Source organism: Malania oleifera, chromosome 7 (genome assembly GCF_029873635.1).
Source record: "Malania oleifera isolate guangnan ecotype guangnan chromosome 7, ASM2987363v1, whole genome shotgun sequence".
Classification (NCBI taxonomy): domain Eukaryota; kingdom Viridiplantae; phylum Streptophyta; class Magnoliopsida; order Santalales; family Ximeniaceae; genus Malania; species Malania oleifera.
Window position 1 is genome coordinate 34,801,562 of NC_080423.1, and position 22,023 is coordinate 34,823,584.

Consider the following 22,023-nt stretch of genomic DNA (forward strand, 5'->3'; position numbering starts at 1 on the left):
CGGGAGAAGGAGCAGTATAGGACATCTCGAGACAATATGGGGAAGAACTTGAAGTATAAGAATCCTAAGATGAAGTAGGTGGGGAAGTAGGGGGTTCTGGGAATGAAATATGAATGGAGTAGGAGGAATAAAAGGGATAGAAGAAGTATAAGGTGAGTTGATGTTAGGAAGAATTGTATTGAAGGGAAAGACACTTTCATGAAACGCAGCATCTCGAGAAAGAAAATTTTGTTCAGTTTCCAAGTCTAATAGTTTATAACCTTTCACTCCAGAGGGGTAACCCAGAAAAAAACACCTTCTCCCTCATGAATCAAATTTCTTTCTCTTATGGGATAAAGTGGAGGCAAAACTAAGGCAACCGAAAATTCTCATGTGGTGGTAGGTATGAGGCTTATGAAAAAGGCCTTCATAAGCGGTTTTGTTCTGAAGTAAGGGGGTAGGAGTCCTATTAATTATGTAAACAGTAGTCATAACACAATCATTCCAAAATTTGAGAGGGATATTGAATTGAAACTTTAATGCCCGAGGCACATTCGTGATGTGTTGATGTTTTCTCTTAACTATCCCATTCTGTTCGGGTGTTTCAACACAGCTTGTTTGATGGATAGGAATTAAAAAGGTCTTTTATATGAAATTCCTTCCCATTATCATTCCTGAACAACTTAATTTTGGTTCGAAATTGAGTTTCAATTAAATTGCAAAAACTTTCAATACAAGGCCTTGCATCAGATTTATTTTGGAGCATAAAGACCTAAGTGGTCCTTGAAAAATCATCAAGTGTAAGGAAAAATCTGGAACCATCGATAGCAATAAAGGAGTTTGGTCCCCAAATGACATGATGCACAATATCGAAAGCATGCAGAGATTTACTTTTGGTAATTGGGAAAGGAAGACGATGTTGTTTTGCCAAAGGACAAACATAAAAAGGTGATTGGTTAGTGAGATTGAGATTCTGTTTTACAGGAGGATTGATAATTAAAAGCAATCTAGAAAATGAAATGTGTCCAAGATGGCAATGCCACAAATCAAAAACTGAATCCTTGTGACTAACGGGAGCACTAAGAAGCTAGTCTTTATGAAGAAAATCTGGTAAAACATCAACCAAAGTTGAGGATGACACGCCAAAATGCAATAGGTGATATAGACCATCTTTTACTTCACCCATCCCAATCGTTGTCCAAGATGCCAAGTCCTGTACAAAGCACGAATGAGGGAAGAAAATAAGGTAGCAAGAAGACTGAAGAGTGAGTTTTTTAGCATAAATTAAGTTGAAGTTAAAAGAGGGCACACAAAGCACATTTTGAAACACCAAGTGCTATGTTAATTGCACAACACCAATGTGGGTGACAAGAACATATGCACCATTAGGTAACTTAACCAAAGAAGAAGTGATAGCAGTAGCAAAACTCTTGGAATTGCCATGAAGCTTATGACCAGGGGGGTAGCCGTGTAGTTTATATCATTTTTCAATAGAGTGGTCAGTCATGTAACAGTGAGTGCACAGGGGAGGTGAAGCATTCCCTATTTTGAAGCTATTATTAAGTGAGTGCCCTTGAATTTTGTAATGAGTGCAATAAAGACAAGCTGATTTCTGGACTCCGAAGTTGAAAGGTTTCTGGATAGATTTAATGAGATGAGGGTTGGTCTTAGCCAGCATGATCATGAGGTCAAAATTGGGCGATTGGTGAAGCATTTGGTGTTGTTGTTCTTGCTGTTGAATCATAGAGAAAACTCTATTGAGAGGGTGTAAGGGCTCAATAAGCATGATCTGATCCCTTGAAGGAGAATAAGGAGGAGATAAGCCCATAAAAAACTGTATAACACAGTCTCTGTCACAACAGTTGTAACAACCCAAAAAATTTTAAATAATTTAAAATTATAAGAAGATAAAAGGGGAGGAGGAATAAGTTAGAAGCAGCAAGCATTCGTCGATGAATGAATTGGTCTCATCGACGAATGTTCTGCTTAGCTCATCGACGAGGTTATGTGTCTTATTGGCGAGGAATAACTGAAAGGGGTTTTTATAGACTGAAATTCGTCGACGAGTTGGCTGTCTCGTCGACGAACTGTGTATAGGACTCATCGACGAATCGACGTGTCTTGTCGACAAATCCTTGGGTATAAAAATGAATTTTCTTTCATTTTAGCGCAAAATTCTTGCATGCTCACCTTCTCTCTCTAGAAATTTTGCCATCCTCCCTTCTTTTTTCGATTTCGGGCCGGATTTCCACCAGTTCGATAATCTGAAGCTACCACGATACTCCTGGAAGAGTTCTCTACAAATCTACTAGAGTGGATCATCGGTGGAGCTAGTTGGGGATTCATCCCAAATTTAAGGTAAGACTTTTATGTAAAATTTGGCTTTACCCTAGTTGTAGGAAATATTATATGCGAAGAAATACTGAAGTTTTGTTCTGAGGGATGTGGATTTCAAGGTGTTGAGCGAGGAACCCTGCGGGTGCAGGACTGATCATTTTAAGGGACTTTTCGGGAATTAGGTAAGAGGAAATATTTTATAATAGCTTTTAGTAATTGTTAAATTGACTAATTTTGGGTAAAAATCCTACATATACAGGTATAATTTTTATGAACCAAATTGATATTGAAAATACTGTTTTAATTATATATGTATTAAATTGGGAAAAATTGTGTGGTTGACACCATTTTGACAATTAAATGAATATGAGCATAGTGGAATGATGAATTCATTGAGTTTGTGAATGTTATTTGGCTATAAATCTTGTTTTGTTGAATATACTGGTTGGATTGTGAACTTTGTTTGGCTGAAAATATTGGATGGTTGAGTATACTGTGGTAATTGCGTGGACATGGTTGATTAGTCAGGTGTGTTATTGATCTGTGGTGTGGTTCATGTAAATGACGATATAACGTTGGCAGTGGTATGAGGAGGTCTTTATATCGTACCTGGTATAATCGTCATATAACGTTGACAGTGGTATGAGGAGGTCGTTATATGGGCGTTTATACTGGGAGGTAAACATTGGCAGTGGTATGAGGAGTTTGTTTACCTATTTACCATGAACAGGTTGGTTAGTTTGTCCTATGTGGACACTGATGTCGTGTGATAATTAGTCTTGTGTGGACCAATCCTATGTGGACATTGATACTGTGTGTTTGATTAATCCGCTGTGGACCAGTCCTGTGTGGACACTGATACTGTGTGTTTGATTAGTCCTGTGTGGACACTGATGCTATATGATGATTAGTCTTGTGTGGACACTGATGTTATGTGTGACAACTTGAATAATAATGGGATTTAAATAATAAAAGAAAGGGAAATGGAAGTCGGAAACTAAAGGAGGCAGTCGACGAGGGTATAACAGGAGCTTGTTGACGAGGATAGGATTCGTCGACAAGAAGATACCAATAGAGGGTTTTGGAGAAGTCTGAAATTCGTCGACGAAGGTGTAGGTTCATTGACAAAATTTCTACAGGACTCGTAGACAAGGTGACGTGTCTCGTTGACGAATCTGACCCTATAAGTAGTGGAAATCGGGAATTAAACGTGAAAATTAAGAAATCCTCACACACTCTCTCTCCCCCTTTAGTTTCTCTCTCCTCTCTCTTCAATTCTGGCTCCGTCATTCGTTGGATCGACGATCTGAAGCCACCATGACGCTCTTGGAGAAGTTCTCTGTATATCTGCCGGAGCGGATCATCGGTGGAACTTCGTTGAAATTCATCCCTGAATTGAGGTAAGGCTTTTTAAGTCAAATTTGGTCTTACGGTAGTTATAGGAAATAATATACACGTGAAAATACTGAAGTTTAGTACTGGGAGTTTTCATTTTCAGGGTATTGATCAAGAAACCTCACGGGTGTTAGACCAGGATATTTTAGGGGCTTTCTCAGTAGTCAGGTAAGGGAATAAACTAAAGCAGTTATTTTTCATACAAATTATTATTATATATGAGTAAATTTGCTTTTAGAAAAGAATGCATTATATCTGTATATTACAAAGGAATTGTACATTTGGGAAAATACTGCTAATATGTTGAAATGAATATGTATGTATGAGATGTCAAAAACTATGATTTTAGAATACAATATATGGTTTTATACAGCAAATGTGTGGCATGAATATTATTTTACATGGAAGAATATCATGATATGAATGAAATATGTTTTGAGAAATTATGAAAGAATACAGTACATTATGATGTTGAAAATACATGATAAATTGATTATTTTCAGAATGATATACATATATGAAATGATTTCGGCGCGAGGTCGTATTTATGTATAATTTCAGCGCAAGGCCGTATTTATGAAATGATCGGCACAAGGCTGTATTTATGAAATGTTCGGCGCAAGGCCATATTTATGAAATTATGAAAGATGCTATAATATCATGTATTATACGTTATCAGAACCCGGATGTTAGTTTAGTTCAATTCAGGAGCACAGTATCATAGCTTATAGATAAGATATTTATGATCAGATTGGTGCTAACCATCCCACGAGGAGGTGGGAGATGGATAGTCGATGTGACTTTCAGTAGAGTGTGGACGTCCACCTAGCAGTTCAGACTAGGGTGTGGCGGACCCATCGTACTTACAAACATTTTTGACGTGGCAATGGTTAGCCAGCCATTGTCGGGTCCTGCCTTTGGACTACACAACCCGTCATGGGAATTAATACATGACGTCAACTAACTATTCATCCTGGGTATGTTTTTAGTATTATCAGTTATAACAGATGTTTTATGTACGATATAATTTATTAGCCAATATGAAAGTATGTGATTATTCAATACGATATGATGAATGTTTCTAGAAATATGAAATGTATTGTATATGTATAATTGCCATATATATATTCATGTTGGTACACAACTGTATTTAGTTTATTTTCTTTTACTGAGAAATGTCTCACCCCCGAACATTAAATGATTTTTAGGAAACCCAGAGAGACCGGCGGGGCAAGGCTGCCGTTGAGCGAGTTGAGCTTTCCTGCTAGAAGGGTAAGCGTTGATCTAGGATCAGGAGATTTTTGTTGTGTGATCCTAGGGATTATTTTGATGTTTTTGGAGGTTGTATATAAATACATTATTTTGGTAATGTATAAACTCTAGTATTATGTAATTAATGTTTTGATGGATGTAAATTATTTTTACTGTTGCTTAGGTTTCCGCTGTTTGTGTTAGGTTATTCCCCGCTACCCACGGGTTCGGGTTGATGTTATTATTATTTATGTTTGTTATGTGATAAGTTAAGCAGGTCGCTACACTGTGTGTTGATTAGTCTTGTGTGGACACTGATGCTGTGTGATTGGATCATGTGTGGATTGATTATGATATGAGCGTATGCATGAAATTTTGAGAGAAGAGGGGATCTACAAGAAAGCCCGCTTAACATGGCAATTAATGTCCTGTTTTGTGTACGTCTTACTTACTAGGCATATCCTGCCACTTGCTTTGGTTGAGATGCGAATTCATCTTTGAAAACGAGCATTCGTCTTGGAGGACATTCGATTTTCTGCAAGGGTATCACCGATAAGGCCGCAACCATGAACAACCCTTGTTTCTTTATATGAAAAATTGACTTGATATACAAAGATGCTTACGGGAAAAATTATTAGGTTAAGCCATGCTCGGCCAACCACTCTTCATGTCAGCCCAAGACCAAGTGCCCAGCTAGCAAAGGAGGATATATTCTCTTGGGATTTTTACATGTGCGCCATAATTCCAGAATATCCCTTTTAAAAAAAAATAAAAATTACATGAAGAGTGCTTGAAATATATTCGAAACAAAAGTCAGGAAGGGGATGCCATCAGCTATTTTCCTCTGCATGATAAGTTTACAATGAATCTGGATGACATAAAATCTCACTCGGCAAAAGAACCATCTCTCCTTCCGACGCACCCAAAAAAAAAAAAAGAAAACAAAATCCTAGCTAGACCCTTTTTCACTGCAATTTAGAAGAAACACAAATAGGCTGTCCCGTTTAAAAGACTGGGATCCAGCTCCATTACCATACCCAAGTCCTGAAAGCTATATAACTGCTGTACAGACCACCCAGTAACACACCAACACCAAAATTCCCAAAAAAATAAAGAAAACGCAAAGAACCAGTAGTACTACTTATAAGTGCAGACCGTTGCCATTGCCGTATATGCCATTAATGAACGACCCCTTAGGAGGCTTAGTTGCACTCACGATGTTGCATACTCTTTCTATTGAGGTACCATTACCTACTGCCCCATTCTCAGTCGGCCCCTTCAGGCCCTCAGATTTGTGCAAGACAGCATCCAACTTTCCACATGCCGCCGCGACGAGTCCTGTCATTAACATATCCAAACAAGGATCTGCCAGTCAATGTACACGTATAATAAACCTGATGCTCAACAGAGCAGAATGCTGTGGATCCAAAAAATGTTAGGCATCCGAGCGTCAGTAAAAAATAAGAATCCGCAAACAAATCAACAATCATGAGAATGTGATATACTGCCTTCATGCGCAAAATAGTTCATCCAGGCTATTTTCTGTCCATGTATTTTTAATGAGTAGTCATGCAACAATGCCGGTGTTATGTTGGACCATCAATATGCTATTTATCTACAACTTATATTACCACTCATGAAATCAATGGCACAGGGAGCAAACAACAGAGAAAAGTTTGAGTTTGTAGAAGATGAATAAAAACTACTAGGTAACTGGATACTAACTTCGCATAGGAAAAAAAAATCCAACAAAAGAGTCAAGTTGTAAATTCTATATTTAACTAAGCTTAAAATTTTGGGAACAAGAAAAAATTTGAAAAAAATCTAATAAAAAAAGCATGAAGTTTCTTTTACATATATATAGCTTTGCCCAGCACCAAGCAATAAAAGCATGGAATAAAACCACCAGCATGTGGCCTATACAATATAATAGAATCTAAGTGCGAACATTGGGAATTAATAGGTAATGAAACTCACTACCTTCTCATTGATGACCAGTTTTGTCATGAGAAACAATTTAGAAATTACAAGAGGAAAAGCTTATGGCTTTAAATGAAGAACAGTTACCTCAAGAAAGGGCTATTAATATATAATATCTAAGAAGCAAAATTATTTTCAGTATTTTTTTAATTGTAAATATGGACATTGGCAAATGTGGACACAAAAAAATTCTATTCCTTTAAGAACATTTGGTGCTCACAAAAGCCTAAGAGTGGAAACTTTATGTACGTCCCAAGAATATTCCATGGGGAATATAACTGCACATTGAAGATACAATAATATGTGGATGGACCAAAATAAGCACAAGAAACATCTGATGCTGACAATTGAACACCTAAGGAAACATGGTTACATGGCATCATGCTTTCTTGAAAGGAAATTAGAAAAAACAAACCAATCACTAAATGGATCATTTCATGTAGAAGAAGGAAAGCTTAAGTGCAAGAACATGTGCCACAGACCCAGAATTGTAAGATAAGAAAAATACCTAAGAATAGAGGCGAAGGTTTTCCTGGCCTCGACTTAAATTCAGGGTGGAATTGAACACCTATGAAGAAAGGATGATTGTGCAGCTCAACAATCTGCCAGAGGTACCAACTTGAACTGAGAACGACACTTAACATATAACTTCACCAATTGTAAAACTTCACTGTCAATAATTCCATGGCTGAATATCTATACCTCCATTCGTTGACCACTCTCATCTTTGCCAGTGAAGGAGAGACCAGCATTTTCAAGTTGTGCTACCATATTAGGATTCACCTACAGAAAAAAGCATTAGTTTCTCCACCCCAGAACCTACTGGACTGTTAAATATGGGAAAATTACTAAATACAGTCACTTAGCTAAAAAAAAAAACAAAAACAAAAACAAAAAAGACTAACATAACCTACAAACAAGTGGAAACAAGAAAAGAAAAGGGCTAATATGCATGTTTTGCACATACCTCATATCGATGCCGATGCCTCTCATCTATAAAGCTTGTACCATATCTAGCACAATCCAAATCACAAGGATTAGCCAAGCAGAGTCATACTCATCCAGCACAATAGTACAAATATATCTTCAATGAAGACCAATGTGCCAAATGATGTGTGCAAATCTATATACTCAACAGAAGAACTAGGGAGTTTTGTTCTGCACATTTTCAATTATTAATATTATAATCTTACTAGTTACCGTTGCCATGCAAGAACATTTGGAAATGAAAAGATGCATCCATCAATGCTTAAGGTAGTCAATAGTGCTTACAATTTTGCAGACTTGCAGTCCATAACCTTAAAATATGTCCTCCTTGACCCAACACGCATAGTGCCTCCCATATGGGTTTTTGAGCCCTGATGACAGAGTATATAGATCAAAACTTTTGGTCCATCAAGGAGCATAAATAATTTGGATTTTATCTCCATTTAAAACTCAAGTATGCAGAAATTAAAACCTCCGGCATAAATATGACACAAGGATTCCTTGTGTTGGGATCAAACTCGGTGCTGTTTGCATTGTTAAGACCAAGAACAGATCGTGCAAATTCAATGACAGCAATTTGCATTCCTAGACAAATCCCAAGGAATGGAATGTTATTTTCTCGAGCATACTTTGCTGCACAAATTTTCCCTTGCACCCCTCTGTCACCAAATCCTCCAGGAACTAGAACAGCATCAGCACCCTGAAAGAAAGGCTAGTCAGAGAGATGGTAGAAAATCTACCACAAAAATGAAGGGAAATCAGAACACTAAGAAAGAAATTTCAGGTGGCTAATCTGCAGAAATTACAACCTAAGCTACACAAACCTTCAACAAATTCCATGCAGCTTTATAGTTTTCAGGATTCTGCATGGAGAAAACATCTTCAGGCACTAAAATAAGATAATATATTCATGGAAATAAAATGTAGTACCAATGTTGATAATAACCTCCTGTCCAGTTACATCTTCAAGGTCACTTGAAGGAACCCAATTCACAAAAAGTTTCCTGCGGCAAGTAACAGAAGCATGCAAAAGAGCCTGCAAACAATATGACACCCAATAGATAGCCAGCAGTAATATTAAAATCCTGTATGTATTATTAAGCTGAACTGGGCACACACAACTCTTTCATTATGCATTCATAGACGAATTGTAAACATTGCATAGCATTGTTATTATGAGCATTCATGTGGCAGGAAGCACCAAGGCATTAATTAATACTAGTGAGAATGCAAGTAAAAAACTAGGCATCAAATTTATCCTTGAAAAGACAAGAAGATGATTTAACATATACTTCTTATTTTTTTACTGATGTTTAGATGCCTAACCTTTTTTGGATCCACAGCATTCTGCTCTGTTGAGCATCAGGTTTATTACATGTGTACATTGACTGGCAGATCCTTGTTTGGATATGTTAATTACAGGACTCATCGCGGCGGCATGTGGAAAGTTGGATGCTGTCATGCACAAATCTGACAGCCTGAAGGTGCCGACTGAGAATGGTGCAGTAGGTAATGGTTCCTCAATAGAAAGAGTATGCAACATTGTGAGTGCAACTAAGCCTCCTAAGGGGTCATTCATTAATGGCATATATGGCAATGGCAACTGTCTGCACTTATAAGTAGTACCACTGGTTCTTTGCGTTTTCTTTATTTTTTGGCTGGGAATTTTGGTGTTGGTGTGTTACTGGGTGGTCTGTACAGCAGTTATATAGCATTCAGGACTTGGGTATAATAACGGAGCTGGATCCCAGTCTTTTAAATGGGACAGCCTTTTAGTTTCTGTTTCTGGTTTTTGGTTTTCATTTCCGGTTTTCATTTCTCAAATTTTTAACAGTGATACCAAATGGCCCCTAAAAAAACAAAGTTGGATTGGCAACCAAAGACTATAGACAAAAGGAACGAACAGACTTCTTCAATAGTAATGCTCCAGTTACTAGAATACCTTATATTAGAATCATGTTAGCATTGACTTCAATTTACAAGCTTGAAATTTACCAAAAGAGTGTCAAGCATTTCTAAATGGTGAATAAGAGCAAAAGTTTAGATGGAATAACTGCAAGGTCTTGCAGTACCGGATATGAGCACAAAACAAACCCCCTAACAAATTGCATTAAAAGTTTAATGCTGAAATTTTGCCTTATGATAGTATTATTAATGAATTGGAAAAATTTATGCAACTAGATTTTCTAATTTTAAGGTTTCATTATTTGCTTCTGTTTTGATATTCTAATCTTTGGTGCTGTGTTATTCAAATATAAATTTCTACAATTTTTTTTCAAGAATTTTGATGACAAAGATCTAGGAAAAAATAAGCATTGTTTTAAGGATTAAAATAACAAAAATGACACTTGACAGATGTTAACGCAATCTCACTACAAAGACAAGGTGCTTAAACAAGTTGATCACTTTGACTGCACACCGGTCTCAATATTGCACATATGGTTGGTAATGTCTGTCATAGATAGGCTCAATATTGCATATATGGTTGGTAATATAGGTAAAATGCTTTGACAAGTGGTTAATAGATTTCATAATTACTTTAAAGATAATTTGGATTATGACAAATATTATAATGGATATCCAATCATTTTCAATAGTTTTATTGATCCTAGTTGAATTAATTATCAAGAAGATCACTCACCACTAGCGGGTGGATTGTCACCCTTGGTAGGGAAGTTGCTTCCAAGAAGCAGCCATTCAGACGTGATTCTGCTATGATTGCAGAGCTGCCACAACTAATGAAGCAAAATGATTTAGGGGTTTTGCTATTGAGAATTCTTCTATGCCACCAATATCGACATTGTAATAGTCAAGCCACTTTATCAAGCGTGTATAGTCATATTTATAATGGTAAGTCTAGACCATGGTCTTAAATTTTCACAAAATTGTCAAAATTTCCAGTTTCTGTCACCCTCGAAATCAAAATGGTAGTTGATTTCCATCTTGCATAATTTCCAATTGAAAATCTCAATGAATTATCCTAAATTTATCCAAATCTAGAAAATTTAACTATGCAATGAAATTTCCTCAGAATTCAAATGAGAGATTTAGGAGTGAAGTGAAATTTCTCCCTTAATTTATTTTATTTATTTTTATCAAATCAAAAGATTATTACAAGTGCTTTTGAAATTATATGAAAAAATAAACTTACAACAACATTTTATTTAACCCTTCATGCATAAATTATAATTATTTGTATAATAAATTATATTGAAATGATTTATGAATTTCATTTGTATTAACTAAATATGTTTAACGCACATTATCTTACAAATAAATTTGATACACATACTATAGTACAACTTTTCCACCTCATACACAACATAGATGTATTTAACTTGTAAGATATTAATCCTAAAACTTACATTATTATGTTTGTTAACTATTTCTAAAGTTTCACAAAGAATTCCATGCTTTACCATTGATTTCCATTATTTTTTTGAAAACGAAATTGAAATTGAAATTTTTGTCAAAATTTCTGTACTTTTGGAACTTCGAAATTTAAGTAGAAATCAAAACATAAGACCTTGGTCTAGACATATTAATCCAAGAAATAACTATGCAATACAATTGATAAACAATGAAGTTACAACATTGGATCTTGTTAAATCAGACCAAAATTTGGTGGATCCACTAACACATTGACTGAAGCCCATATCTAATATCCAACAATGATAGTTCTTAAATTCAATTCATGATAACTTCATGTCTTTTGAGTTTGATGATGATGGTATGTCATATGATTAGGCGCAAACACTATACTAACTATCATTCCAAGGTAAGTATTTGGTGCCCATAATGAAAAAAGAAAGGCGAGCTATAAACTTTTTAGTAGGCCCATGACTTAATCATGCCAAATATCTTAGTAATAGGGATCCTTTGATAGGTCTATCTATGTGAGTGTGTACTCAATAAAGGATACATATACAAGGCTTTCAATAGAGTCATAGAATGGAATTGTAAAGGAAACACTTTCAAGAGATAAAGGACTATATGTGGACCATATCTAGTTTGAAAAATAAGATTGCCAGTCCATAGATTTGTCTACTATGTAATTAGCTAACTATGACATGTTACCACTAATTAAAGGTTCAAGTTGTCTGACACCTTCATTTGTGCAAAACGCCCCAATTTAAAACAAAATTTTCAAAATTAAAGCAATTTTTAAAATGGTAGGATATTATAGAAAGTTTTTACTTTCTAAAAATAAAGGTTTTTGTTTCAAGCTTGAAAAAAGGACCGAAGAACCAAATTAGCGGGATTTGTTCTACATTTGAGAATAAAGGAATTTTTTGGTTGCACCATATATGGGTTTGTTCTATACATTTGTCGATAAACAAAAGGTGGGCATAAAATGGGTGCAATCCCATCAAAATGTTGCATTGCACATACTCGCATGCATAATGGCCTTATCCCAACTCCAGTGAGACATTGTCTACTTTGGCCTACTAGGCCTCATGGTATTGTCCTCTAAAAGGAAACTCGCATAGTTTAAGCTTTAACCATCCTTATACACCCCGATCTCCTTAGTACACAACCAATGTGGGATTATGACAAGCTCTCCCATTCACTTTTTGATACCCTCACAAGTAGTCCACACCTTTGTGTGGGACCTACATCTCTATGAAGAATCACCTATAGGACAATACTCCAAAGATGGCTCTGATACTAATTGTAACAATGTCAACACAACTCCAATGAGGTATTGTTTGCTTTGGCACGCTAAGCCTCATTGTTTTTTTTTTCTATAAAAGCCGCTTCACATTGTTGAAGACTAAACCCTTCTTAGATGCCCAAGATCTCCCTAGAACAAAACCAAATTGGGATTGTGATAACCTGACAACATGGATTCTAAATATGTATTGCTTTGATGGCAATTTTGTAGATGTGCATTGGTTTGACAAACAATTGAAGTGCTTCAATTTAAGCAAATGAATTGGCTCACAACCATGTCCCAATTTGATTCTAGATAATCAGCGCAATGGTTTGGTGGGTCAAACCAACATGCCTAGTGATTCAATCTAGATCATGATCTATTGGGCCACAAGGACCACCCACACTACAATTGGTAAAGAGACAATAAAATTGCAAGAAATAAAAGAGTAAACAACCATACACAAGAAATTTTACTTGGTTCAGCACTAGGCCTACATCCACGGGTAATTTGACAACTATTTACAATCAAGGTGCAAAGAAAAATATAACTAGAGAATTTAGCACTCCTCTCTCCACAATTGTGAAAAACCCACAACCCTTTCCTAACACAAGAAAACAAATGTGTGTAGGAGGACGAACCTAAGGTGAACCCTTTTTACAATTCACTCTCTTTTAGCCTTACAATTAGTCTACTCTACCCACATGGCAATGAGACCCACTCCTTATACAGACCCAACATGTATATAATGTCCAACCACCCAATAATAATCATGCTACAATTGTCAAGACAATTGTCTCCAAAGTCAAGACATGGCTTTGAAAAGATATTCTTGCATGCTTGGAAGCTAAGTTATACAACTCATAGAAGGAGTCTTCAATTCAAGGAAGAACGCACCAAGTTGCAAAGTCAAGATGCATGCCTTGTAAAGATATGCCTCCACTTACCAAAATTAATTAATTAGCCTTGAAAACAGGTTTGACAATGCAACCAAACATTTATGCCCCATCCAAGGATACTTCCAACAGCCTTTCTTCCTTCCATTTTTATTTTATTTTATCATTTGGCATGGCAACCAAACATTTATGCCCCATGCAAAGCCAAGACACATGCCTTGGAAAGATATGCCTCCACTTACCAGAACTAATTAATTAGCCTTGAAAACAAGTGGCATGGCAACCAAATACTTATGCCCCATGCAAAGATCAACTTCGAACATCCTTCTTCCTTTCATTTTTATTTATTTTATTTTATTTTATCATTTGTATTAGTTGAGTCCCACCACATGGGTGGGAACAACCCAACAAGATCCATGGGTGCAAGGATGTCTTAAGATCTATAGATTGAATGGTACATAACTGCCCTCAATCAATTGAAGAAACTGGCATTACAAAACACAGAAATTAGAAAGCAAATACTACAACCAAAACTCTTTCTTCTGTTAAAAATTTCTTATTTTCTTTAGTAAATACATCCAAAATTTAGTCCACTGCAAGGACAATTCTGTTGGAATTGCAATCTTTTTTCTCCTACAAGTGTTCAAGGGTCCATCTTCGTTTGTGCAAACACAGGTTGAGATAGATTTCACTATAGAGAATATTTGCTTGAACCCGTTGAACACAACTTGTTATGGGGAAAATAAAGATTTCTTGGATCATGTGAATATTATAGCAAAAAACAGCATCTTATGATTTCATATAAACAACAACAACAACAACAACAAACCTTAAGTTCCCCTAGGTGGGGTCGGCTACATAAATCCTCTTCTTTTAATTCACCCGATCGAGAGTATTTTCCTCTATTATATTAAGAGCTATTAAATCCTTCCTCACTACCTCATTCCAAGTTATTTTAGGCCTACCCACACCTCTTTTCGTGCCAAAAACAATAACTAACTCACTCCTCCCCATAGGTGCGCTACTAGGCTTGAGTTACAAATGCCGAGACCATTTAAGCCACCTCTCCCTTATCTTGCCTTCAACCGATAATATGCCTAATTTATTGTGTATATGTTCATTCCTTAATTTATCTTTCAATGTTACACCACTCATCCACCTTTACATTAGCATTTCATAAACTTCTACTTTTTGTACATGTTTTTTCTTAGTTGTTCAACATTTTGAACAATAAAGCATAGTTGACCTTATAGCTGTCTTATAGAACTTTCCTTTTAATTTTAAAAGTATTCAATGATCACACAACACGCTTGACACACTCCTCCATTTCACCCAACCTGCTTTAACTCTATATATTACATCCTCTTCAATTTCCCCTTCAGCTTGCAATATATATCCAAGATAGAAATCTACAAGTGTTATTAATTTCTTGATTATTAAGCTTAATCTTATCTCCACTACTCACCCTTACATTATTGAAATTGCATTTTATATATTCTGTCTTATTCCTACTTACCCTAAAACCTCTAGACTCTAAAGCAGTTCTCTAAAATTCTAACTTAGATTCCTCTCCACTTCTAGATTCATCAATCAAGACAATAACATCTGCAAAACAACATACACCAAGGGATCACGTTTTGGATATTCCTAGTGAGTTCATTAATCACTAAAGTAAAAAGATATGGACTTAAAGTTGAACCTTGATGTACACCCATTGTGATTGGAAAATATATTTCTTCCCTTGATACTTTATCATAGGCTTTCTCTAGGTCAATAAATATTAAAAACCATATGCAAGTCCCTCTTTTCTCCTAAAATTTTTTATTAATCTTCTTGAAAAATAAATAGTTTTTGTTGTCAATTTCCTAGGCATAAAACCAAATTGATTCTCTGAAAACCCTCGTTTTTAGTCTTATTCTATGTTCAACCCTTTCCCATAATTCTATCATATGGTTTATAATCTTCATTCCGCAATAGTTATTACAATTTTGAAAATCATCTTTGTTTTAGTGTAAAGGTATTAACATGTTTTACCTGCATTCCTCTGGCATTTTCTTGGTTTTTATAATAGTGTTGAATAGATTTGTTAAGCATATACTTCCTTTATCCCCTAAACATTTCCAAACTTCAATTGGTTTGTTATCAAGTCCCATAAATTTCCACTTTTGATATTTTTTAAAGCCATCTTAATTTCAAGGACTCTAATTTTGTGAATAAATCTCTTATTTTTAGTCTTTTCCTCATTTGTCACTTCTAAGTTCAAGCTTCCATTTTGATTTTCATTAAACAACTTACCAAAGTATCTCTGCCACTACTCCTTATGTCTTCCTTTTTAGTTGAGGCTTTATCATTATCGTCCTTTACACATGTTACATTACCTAAAGCTTTGCATTTTCTTTTAGTAGCTCTAGTGAGTTTATAAATGTCTCTTTCTCCTTCTTTTGTAGCTAGTCTAGTATATAAAATATCATAAGATTTATGTTTAACTTCACTAATGGCTTTTTTTTGCATTTTTTCTTTTATGGTAGAGTTAGTCATCCTATTCCAAAAAGTATTTGCATCTACCTTACCCCTTATTGTCCAATTACACTCTTTGATTATTTTACCTTTGAATTTTACTATGCTATCTCCCTTCAAGCTCCACCATCTAGTCCTTTTGGCATCAATTTACGTTATTCTTTCTCTTCCATTTTTTAGTATGTATCTAATACTAGGACTCTATGTTGTGTACCAAACTTTCACTTGGATAACTTTACACTCCTTACAGGATAGACGATCATCATTCCTAGTTAAGAAGAAATCTATTTGGTTTTTATTTTGCCCACTCTTGAAAGTTATTAAATGTTCTCTTTTTATAAAGCAAGTAATCAATATAACCAAATTGTAAGACATGGCAAAATCTAAAATTGTACCACCAACCTCATTTTTATCCATGGGCTCCATGTATCCACTCATGTGTCCATTTGAATTAGCCCCTATATAAGTGTCTTTTCAAACATTGGTATCCCTTGTAAAATACTATATATATCTTTCCAAATTTGTCTTCTAAGATTTTCTTCAAAGCCTATTTGGGGAGTATATGCACTAATGACATCTCTAGGCCTAGAGGTATCTTAATTTTACTAATCTCATCCCCTATTTACTTAACATCTACACCATTATCTTTTAGGTCTTTGTCTACAATTATTCCCACCCCATTTTAGATTTCTCTTTTCCAATGTACCAAAGTTTAAATCCTGATTTTTCAATTTCTCTAACTTTCTCCCCTAGCCATCTCCTCTCTTGAAGGCAAATTAAGTTATTTTCCTTCTAAACATTGTTTCCACCATTTTTATGATTTCATATAAAAATTGAAAATTAGCCGATAGAAAGTTATAGATGGAAAGGTGGATTAATAGGGAAGTCATAGCAACCCAATCAATTCATGGATCAAACATAGACAAAGGATTGGTTAGAATTGTCTTCTCAACTCTAACGTCTCTGTTGGATCCAATCGAAAGACAAAGAATAATCACAAACTCAAAAGGAGCACCATCATTTTTTTCATTTGGGAAGGCATCAAAGATCAAAGCAAGGTGCAAAAGAAGCACTAAGTGCAAGAAAGGCATCACACGAAGGAGGTTACTGAGCCTATTCCACATCAAGAAATCTAATATGGCATTAAGCCCCTCTTTTGGTCCCTCTTATGACATTAGTAATGTGACTTGAAAGAAGGTTCTACTTATGTCTAGATCATACTGAATCAATTGAGCACATTCTCTTGCATTGCTTCTTGACTAGAATTTTTTTGGAACTTGGCCATCTCCCTCATCAGGCAACAGTGGGTTATTGCCATGACAGTCAATGGTGAGTTATGAGCTTGGAGAGGTTTCCACACCAGCAAGGAAACAAGGAAGGCTCTTGCCCTCATTCCCCTTGCCATTTTTGGTTGGTGTGGAAGGAAAGAAATAGGACAGCTTTCGAAGGATCGGCTTTGCCCCTTCATGTTGTCAAAATTGAAGGGTTGCTACCATATCTAATTGGCATAGCAGGCTGTTTGTGAATGATATCCATGTAGTCCTTGGGTTTTTTGATACCCTGCTATGTGGGTGATGGACTTTATTTTGTACTTGGGTGCATCCCGTTAATGCCCTTTAATGAACTTTCATTGCTTGATAAAAAAGAAGAAAAAATTGTAATGCAACATGAAGCTTCTTCTAGCTATCCTATGTCTTCTTTATATCATTATCCTTACAATAAACTCTGGTTACTACGATACTCAAGTGTGCGGACTGCGGCATGATATGTGTGGTGCTGCATTCAACATCGGTACATTGGAATTATAAGAACTACAGCTGGAAATGCTCTCAGAAACTACCGTATAATAAATCTAGATACCATTAAAAAGGAACTTCCAATATAAGTTTAGAGTTGACAAGGTCTGAAGAAAAAAATTTACCTTCAGCACAGAGAGGTAAGAATCTGAAAGGCCTGTATATTTACCAACCATGGCAATTCTTACCTATGAATCAAATGATGGAAAAGTATAAGAACAATGCAGAAAAAAATATAATCTACAATTTGAGAAATTCTAGGGACCCACAGGTTCATGTAACCGATCATAAAGTTCAGCCCGGGATGTCCATTCCTCTAAAGCAGGATCTTGAGCTATACTGTCCATTAGGGAAAATAATGTCACAAGGGTACAAGGAACCAAAAGAAAGATGTTAGGCGATGAAAAGTTGAAATACAATACAGCCCAAAAGTACTGGAACAAATGAGAATAAATCTGAGTAGACAGACCCCTGAAGATTCAGCGCTTTCAAGATTGCTTCATGTGCCTTTTGGTCCTAGTTGAAAAAGAAAAAAGAAAAAAATACAAAGGCATCCACATGCTTATCATAAGAAATTGTCATAGCAGAAGCCCTGGCTCCAAATCCAAAGATTAAAGAAAATATTTAAACAAAAAGAAAAGAGAAGAAAAGAAAAGAAGCAGCACAGAACTACTTACCCTTAGAAGTGAAGGGATGTGCCAAATGTTGGAAACATCATAAAGAGTAATGATATTTTCTTCCTGGATAACATGTGGCTTTTTAGTATGGTACAGTCCTTCAAAGATAATAAATATAATCCTATAGGGTATATTACGAATAAATTAGTACTCTGATTACAGTACCGGGACATGGCAAAAGCGGGAGAGTTTTTCCTTCACATTTTCAGCAAGTGCCTGTAAAAGCATCATAATTTAGAAGCCAGCACTATGTCAAAAGGCCTATGATATAAGTACGGATGAGAGAGAGAGAGAGAGAGAGAGAGAGAGAGAGACCGTTGTGCTCCGACAAGCCAAGATATTAGGCATTAAACCAAGCGCTCTTAGTCCCCGTACACTGTGCTGCGTTGGTTTTGTTTTCTGACCAAGGTAAAGTTAATTTCCTGCTTTCATTAGATTGAGCCAATGTCTTTGATGCATTGTTAAAATGATTAAGCATCTGTTTGTCTCACAAGACTGGAGACCAAGCAAACCCCTGAAAAGCTTACCTGCTCACCAACAACATTTATAACAGGCACAAGGCTAACATGAATCAAGCAAAAGTTTCCAGCACCTGGAAAAGGGAGCATTGACAGAAAAGAAGCCAAATAGTTAAAACAATTGAAAACTCATTTACATTTTTGTAATGTGAAGCTTGTAGGTACACAATAGTATTACCTACACGGTATGAGAATTGTCCAAGAGCCTCGATAAATGGCATTGATTCAATGTCCCCTGCATCAAGGAAAAAACAATTATAAAATCAAGCAAGCATCACACGCGATGAAGCGTCAAGAGTGTTGCCAATAACAAACCTATGGTTCCTCCCAATTCTATGACACAAACATCAGCAGGATGACCACTTCCATCCACTGGTATCATTGCCACCCGCTCGATCCACTCTTGAATAGCATCTGTGATGTGAGGGACAACCTAACAGAAGAAGATAGGAAATGAGAATCAGGATGGAAGTGTCTTGAGTCTGTGTGTCTCTGTGTGCTAAAGCTAAGCAGGCAACATAACAGAATGAATTCACCAATAAGCTAAAACCTGGACAGTTTTTCCCAAATAATCTCCCCTTCGCTCCTTGTTAATAACATGCTGTCACACCATAAGAGGAAAAATAAAATAAAATTCAATTCAGCTCCCAGGAATTAACTGGACTATTTGGCCATCAAATGTCCAACTCACTCATTTACATAAAAAAATGGTCAGTTAATCGACTTGCCTGGTAAATCTTTCCGGTGGTGATGTTATTATCACAAGTCAACTGGATTTCTAAAAACCTCTCGTAGTTTCCAAGGTCCAGATCCACCTTCATCATATGCAACAAAGTTGCTTCAGCTCATTCAGGAGGAAAAAAGAAGTATGAAAAAAAAAAAAAAAAAAAACAGAAAAACAAATCCAATTTCATATCAACTAGAGATTGGTCTATTATGAGATATTGGGTGGGTCCATCAAGTGTCATTTTGGAGAGAACACTAGAAATCAAGTGACCTCATGCTACACTTAATAAATATAAATAACCAAGTAAATAAATAAGCATAAGTTTGATCTGATCCAATACTGGTGAGATCCATTCCAGTGGAGAAGATGAAATGTGGACTAAGAATAGACAGCTTGATGACCTCATGTTACATTTTAGAAGTCTCGCGGTTTGACCTTTCAACAGACCATGCTCTATTCCAGACAGCAAAGAAAAGAAATACATGAAAATAAAAGGCAGACAGCAACCATCTACCAACCCTGCCCCGATCCTTTTCCTGCAGCCCTCTTTCCCCCACCTTTATCCCAGCCTTCAGAAAAAATGCCTTCGTTTTCTAAAGTAAAATAGACTAAAGAGATAACAGATAAGAAATCAACTTTACCTCGCCGCCATCATCAAGAACAAACACCTCCCCGTGCTCAAAAGGGGACATTGTTCCAGCATCGGTGTTCAGATAAGGATCTGAACAGTCCAGAGAGAAGGAAAATGTGAGAAGACTAGATTGACTAAAAACTTAGGGGAAAGAAGATCAGAATTATTTGGACGATTTTGAGCTCAATATGTAAAGCGGACAACATGAATCCTGCGCAAGTTTGTCGCAAATCAAACAAATCCAATTAATAAGTCAAAATATGCAGAAATAATGCTCCAATTTAAGCATTTGTCTGGTTTTTTTCACTCGCAAAAAGAATTGAAGGGGCAAGAAAATGTAAAACCAGGACAAAATCACCAACACTGCTGCATATGTGACGGCAAATATCGATCGGGAAATTGACAAGAAGATACTCAAGATTTAATAAAAGAAACTTAAGAAACATATGGTTCAAAACAGCCTGAGATTAAAAAGAAAAAGAAAAAGAAAAAGAAAAAGAAAAAGAAAACACACGCACACAGACGGAGAAGGAAGAATTATGGCGAGGAAATGGAGGTATAGATCACTGAAACAGACGGACCTATCTTGATGGCAGTAATGCGGAGTCCACAGGCCTTGAGGATGAGTCCAATGCTACTGGCAGTGACTCCTTTTCCGAGACCGCTAACCACTCCACCCGTCACCAAAACGAACTTCATTTTCTGTATGTGTATGTGTGTCAATATATAGATATCTCTGCTAACCAATTGCTTCCAGCTGCGACTCCTGGAGAAGAAGATGAGAAAGAAAGCAAAGCTATGTAGCTACCGTTACTCTGAATGCATTTTTCACTTGTGAATCGATCTCTGCATAAATATAAACAAGAAGAAGAAGCAGAAGAAGAAGAAGAAGAGGGGAAAAGGCAGAAAGGGAGAGGTGGAAGAAGAAGGGAGAGTTTGTGGATGGTGGGACTAAGGGTGGGAGGAGCGCGTGGGTTCTCTTCTTTCAAATGCTAATAATAACAAAGGGGGGGGGGGGGGGGGGGGTTAATAACGGTAGCTAACGGGAGACTGGAGATGGTGGCGTGTCTGCCCCCAATGTGGGTCTTTCATTTACTTCTATATAGCCTCCTCCAACGAACGCTTCCTACTACTCATCAATTCTCTGCTCTCGGAAGCAAACTCGTCAAAAGCAAAAGCATCAGATGGAGAGCGAGAGAGAGAGAGAGAGAGAGAGAGAGAGAGAGAGGAAATTAAAATGAAGAGCAGCCCGATGGACGGGGGTGCTGCAGTTTTATACGCGACACGGCAGAGCAGAGCAGAGCAGCGACCATGGTCCTGCTTTTTGTCTCGTTTGAGAGTGGGGGGCTCCTTGACCGTGACCCATACATACGTCACGAGGACCGCAGAGCCAAATCCTCCATTAATAACAAATAAGAAATCATACCCTTTTTTTTTTTTTTTTTTTTTTATTTTAACGAGAGACCAGAAATGACCCGCTTTTCACTCCTACGTCCATCCCCTTTCCATCATCTTCGTGGGGCTTGGCCTTGCCCCGCGCCCCCTCCCCTCTCTCACCCTCCTCTGGTTTGGTTTCCCATATATTATTTGTTTAACAAGAAGAATCTATTCTATGTTCCAGATATTTTTCAGGCCGCCGAGCTCCCCCCCCTCCTCCTCCTCCTCCTCGCGGTTAAAT

The 22,023-nt window shown here is 36.6% G+C and overlaps 1 protein-coding gene across 1 annotated transcript; it reads right to left on the reverse strand.

Moving 5' to 3' along the window:
• Window positions 1-5,775: 5,775 nt before the first annotated feature.
• Window positions 5,776-21,647, reverse strand: LOC131160251 (uncharacterized). The gene is made up of 21 exons (XM_058115697.1): window positions 20,927-21,647; window positions 20,356-20,435; window positions 19,716-19,802; window positions 19,538-19,588; window positions 19,303-19,420; window positions 19,166-19,222; window positions 18,997-19,061; window positions 18,785-18,868; window positions 18,635-18,685; window positions 18,470-18,532; window positions 18,262-18,308; window positions 18,062-18,131; window positions 17,918-17,980; window positions 8,876-8,965; window positions 8,754-8,792; window positions 8,402-8,629; window positions 8,215-8,300; window positions 7,910-7,955; window positions 7,645-7,725; window positions 7,451-7,544; window positions 5,776-6,300 (listed from the first exon to the last, which is right to left on the reverse strand). Exons 1-21 carry the CDS (start codon window positions 21,042-21,044, stop codon window positions 6,104-6,106), a joined length of 1,815 nt encoding a protein of 604 aa, XP_057971680.1. The 5' UTR covers window positions 21,045-21,647; the 3' UTR covers window positions 5,776-6,103.
• Between the last annotated feature and the right edge of the window lie 376 nt (window positions 21,648-22,023).

Bases quoted from the DNA above. Each gene is read 5' to 3' on its own strand.
- LOC131160251 (XM_058115697.1), bottom strand. From the start codon at position 21,044: ATGAAGTTCGTTTTGGTGACGGGTGGAGTGGTTAGCGGTCTCGGAAAA. The intron at 8,966-17,917 runs GTAAATTTTTTT...TATTGTTTGCAG, and splicing joins CTTACCTCTCTGTGCTGAAG to GCTCTTTTGCATGCTTCTGT. The intron at 7,726-7,909 runs GTATGTGCAAAA...TTTTTTCTGTAG, and splicing joins GGCATCGGCATCGATATGAG to GTGAATCCTAATATGGTAGC.